Source organism: Bolinopsis microptera, chromosome 13 (assembly GCF_026151205.1).
Source record: "Bolinopsis microptera isolate Bmic1 chromosome 13, MBARI_Bmic_1.0, whole genome shotgun sequence".
In the NCBI taxonomy this organism is placed as follows: Eukaryota; Metazoa; Ctenophora; class Tentaculata; order Lobata; family Bolinopsidae; genus Bolinopsis; species Bolinopsis microptera.
In genome coordinates this window covers 11,297,352-11,301,144 of record NC_087084.1, presented here as the reverse complement: position 1 = coordinate 11,301,144, position 3,793 = coordinate 11,297,352, and the positions used below count along the sequence as shown (strand labels likewise).

The 3,793-nt window shown below is 39.7% G+C and overlaps 1 protein-coding gene across 1 annotated transcript; it reads right to left on the bottom strand.

The window, feature by feature from the left end:
* Nucleotides 1–297: 297 nt before the first annotated feature.
* Nucleotides 298–3,447, bottom strand: LOC134824886 (uncharacterized). Its single transcript, XM_063836867.1, has 6 exons — nucleotides 3,349–3,447; nucleotides 2,527–2,665; nucleotides 2,186–2,321; nucleotides 1,483–1,615; nucleotides 1,167–1,257; nucleotides 298–895 (listed from the first exon to the last, which is right to left on the bottom strand). Exons 1-6 carry the CDS (start codon nucleotides 3,445–3,447, stop codon nucleotides 792–794), a joined length of 702 nt encoding a protein of 233 aa, XP_063692937.1. The 3' UTR covers nucleotides 298–791.
* Between the last annotated feature and the right edge of the window lie 346 nt (nucleotides 3,448–3,793).

The following is a 3,793-nucleotide window of genomic DNA, read 5'->3' as shown; positions in this document are numbered from 1 at the left end:
AGATATAACGTCGAGATATGATTATTATTAGTGGTACTGGAGGGAGGGAGGGAGGGAGGGAGGGAGGGAGGGAGGGAGGGAGGGAGGGAGGGAGGGAGGGAGGGAGGGAGGGAGGGAGGGAGGGAGGGAGGGAGGGAGGGAGGGAGGGAGGGAGGGAGGGAGGGAGGGAGGGAGGGAGGGAGGGAGGGAGGGAGGGAGGGAGGGAGGGAGGGAGGGAGGGAGGGAGGGAGCGAGGGGTTAAAAACGATGGAATTCAATAAGTTTTATTTTTGCTGCACAATTAAATGAAAAAACACATTAAACTATAACAGAAGCAAAATATATCAGCAAAATCAAGATTTGCAGAAAGTTGCATCAAAAGTTAGTGTCCAATCATCGTCCAATTAATAATACTTCCTTTAACTAGCCGCATAACAACATTCTTACAGTCCAAAAATAACAACACCACGATTCTCTTCCGGATTATTAAACTTAATGACAAATATCCTACATCTAGAGATTAAACATTTATGAAATAAACTTAACCATTCACTACGAATCTCTAAGCGTTCAGCTGCCGCAGTGACCGAATATACCTCGTGAAATAAAGCTATAACGACGGTTTACTACAATTATGACGTCACAAAGTAACTGCAAATTGTAATTGTTCATCATGCATTCAACTTCAAGACAAAGAGGGGAAGAGAAAAGTCACCGATTGATACTATTAAGAAATTTAAAGATCCATCACTGTCTAAGTAAAAGCAATTATATCCTATTAGTATTGTATCGCTATCTCAGATCCGTCTACATTAATTACTGTTCTTGTAGTAGTTAATGACTGTTCCTCGAGACTTCTGACGTTGGGCAAAGTGTAGATTGTTCTCAGACTTTTCTGTCAGCTTATACTCGTGTCCTGGATAATTAAACAAGAGTTAAACAGGAATTAAAATAAAGATGACAATAAAACGTCTACAGTAATCAGGTAGCTGTGATATAAGTTGTAAAAGTATTAACAAAAGAAGAAGAAAGAGTTTAACATTTAAATTACATGAGAAACTCCGAACTCGTACATTCAACATTGTAATGATAAAATAAAAAATAGCCAGGTACATAAATATTAGATTTCTTAAAGTTAAATCAATGTAAACAATAAACAACGAAAAAGAAACTTATGAAATACCAACCTATGAAATGGAAAGGAGGAGCGAAGTTTCCAGCGCACTTGATGAGACTGTTCAGCCTGCAGCTGTAGCTTCCGCTTCCTGTTCTCCAAACCTGCCAATGGAAAGAGGAATAATATTCAAATAACTCCGTGCAAGAAGTTAGCTATTGTTGAATTTAAAATGGGTTGGTTTTGATCAGTAACACGTTACTATGATAAGAATAACTAGTTAAAACGATTGCGGAGATGACAAACGCCCTATAAATCCCTCCCTCCCTCCACAACGGCCGCGATGAGCAATGAGAATTAAATCAGCGATAAAAAGTGCACAAACTTACGAGATCAATATTGGTCAGTGCCTCATCAGCCTTGTCTCCCTTGTCCACGACCTCAAAGCAGGGCATGGTCTGACTAAGATCCTCTGATTTAGCCAGGCTTTCCTCCCCCACACCTTCAAAATGCACCTGACACCTGAAGTAGGTGTAAACTTACTGAGTTTTCTGAGCTTGTTGGGATAACATTTCGAGGATTAAATGGGTTCTTTTTTTTAAATCGGAGATTTACTTGAAAGAATCAAATGTCAAATGACCCCCAGTGCGTAATCAGCTTAAATTGCGGTTAAATAACAAATAATAAGTAACAAGCCGGCATGCCCATGTAACTACCTCAATAAGGCAGTAGCAAGTCATGCCCATATAAGGCAGTAACCGACAAATCATGCCCATATAAGGCAGTAACCGACAAGTCATGCCCATATAAGGCAGTAACCGACAAGTCATACTCATACTCTCATATAAGGCAGTAACCGACAAATCATGCCCATATAAGGCAGTAACCGACAAGTCATGCCCATATAAGGCAGTAACCGACAAGTCATACTCATACTCTCATATAAGGCAGTAACCGACAAGTCATGCCCATATAAGGCAGTAACGACAAGTCATGCCCATATAAGGCAGTAACCGACAAGTCATACTCATACTCTCATATAAGGCAGTAACCGACAAGTCATGCCCATATAAGGCAGTAACCGACAAGTACCTGCAGATAAGAGTTTCCTTAACATGGGTGAGAGTACAGGTAGCCCGGACTGTCATGCCATCAGTAAACTTCCCCTCCAGCTCTACGTTCATTGAGCCAGGAAATCCGGTTTTGAAAAAGTCGTACACCATAGTTCCTGACAAATATATAACGCTGTTACTACTTTACTAATATTACACTAACAAATTGCAATGAACTACACAATGTTAAATTGATCAAATGCTCGGAAACACATTATGTGTCCATTAATTGCTAATAACAGCAAATACTGGTGGACTCTTTTGGATATACACAGCTGTCTCAGGAAATTATTTCTCTAGTGTAAACTCAAAATGGTATACCTGTGTATTGTGTAAACATCCGGAAGTTAGTCTGAATAATGGTTCCCACAATATTGAAGTTGATCGGAAGAGGACTGTTACAGTTCAGTTCCAGATTCTGACATCCGTCAAGTGGTTGAGCAAATCCTTCTCCTGTTACCTGAAGAAGTAAACAAATCAACTATTGGCTCATTTTCTTTGATTTAGCGTAAGGTAGCCAGCTTCTCGATTATGACGAAGATCTAATCGTGAATGTTAACTAAATGGTCACCCTCCACGTTCGCGTAGTGTCGCTGAAGTGGTAGCATAGTATTGGTAATAGTATATAATGGCTCTCTTCTTTCACGGATGGAGAAACAAAATTAAGAATAAAAACGAATGCACGCAGAGGTCTTGGTACGCTAGGTAATACTTTCGGCTATTGCAACCCTATTACTCTATTACTTATTAGACGCGACGCCTTGTAACCCTAGGGCTAGACGCGACGCCTTGCAACCCTAGACACGACGCCTTCCGCTTGAGGCACGATTCATCCGTCAAATGTATGAACAATGAATTTGGGACGGTACGCGTATATTTACGATAAAGGTTAAACACAAATTTAATTTGACCATTTGTTCGGGCACGGTAATACTCGATTAAATATTTCAAAGCAAATCGAGCTGCTTTAAATGAAACATTGCAGGTTCATAGCCACTCTGCCACTCTGCCACTTGTTCATAGCCACTCTACCATTCTGCCACTCTGCCACTTGTCGAGCTGGTTTTCGTGGTCGAGTCAGGAACAAATGATTACGGGAATCGCCCGTAAAGCGAACTGAGCAAACATTTTCCCTCGACTAACTTTGTAAGAAGAATCGTCCTCAAAATGAACATCAGCAATTACTTTACTTTTAGTATTCCCACGATACTCGAACTTGCCCCTATCCATTCGTTCCTCCATGATGCTGTCGTAGGAAAAATAAAAAGACGTATATTCGATATGTAGTTATATGCTCGCTCATCATAAATATTTATTAATATTTTAGCCATTACTTATTCTAGCAAATAAAATGGATATACGGAATTCCCATTTAATTTAATGTTTGAACACTAAATCTAAGGCTGTTTCAATTAAGAACCACCAGAAAAGTAGAAACTATAAAACCTCTTTTGGTTCAATAGATGGATCGAAATGTTACTGAAAAGTGTCACATATGATATATCTATCTACAAACAAATTTACAACATCAAAAACGTCATCAAGAACTATTAACTGGCACTTCAAGAGAGTACGATCTATCATGGAA

Bases quoted from the DNA above. Each gene is read 5' to 3' on its own strand.
- LOC134824886 (XM_063836867.1), bottom strand. From the start codon at position 3,447: ATGGAGGAACGAATGGATAGGGGCAAGTTCGAGTATCGTGGGAATACT. The intron at 2,322-2,526 runs GTATACCATTTT...TATATTTGTCAG, and splicing joins GATGTTTACACAATACACAG to GAACTATGGTGTACGACTTT. The intron at 896-1,166 runs GTTGGTATTTCA...TTAATTATCCAG, and splicing joins TCCTCCTTTCCATTTCATAG to GACACGAGTATAAGCTGACA.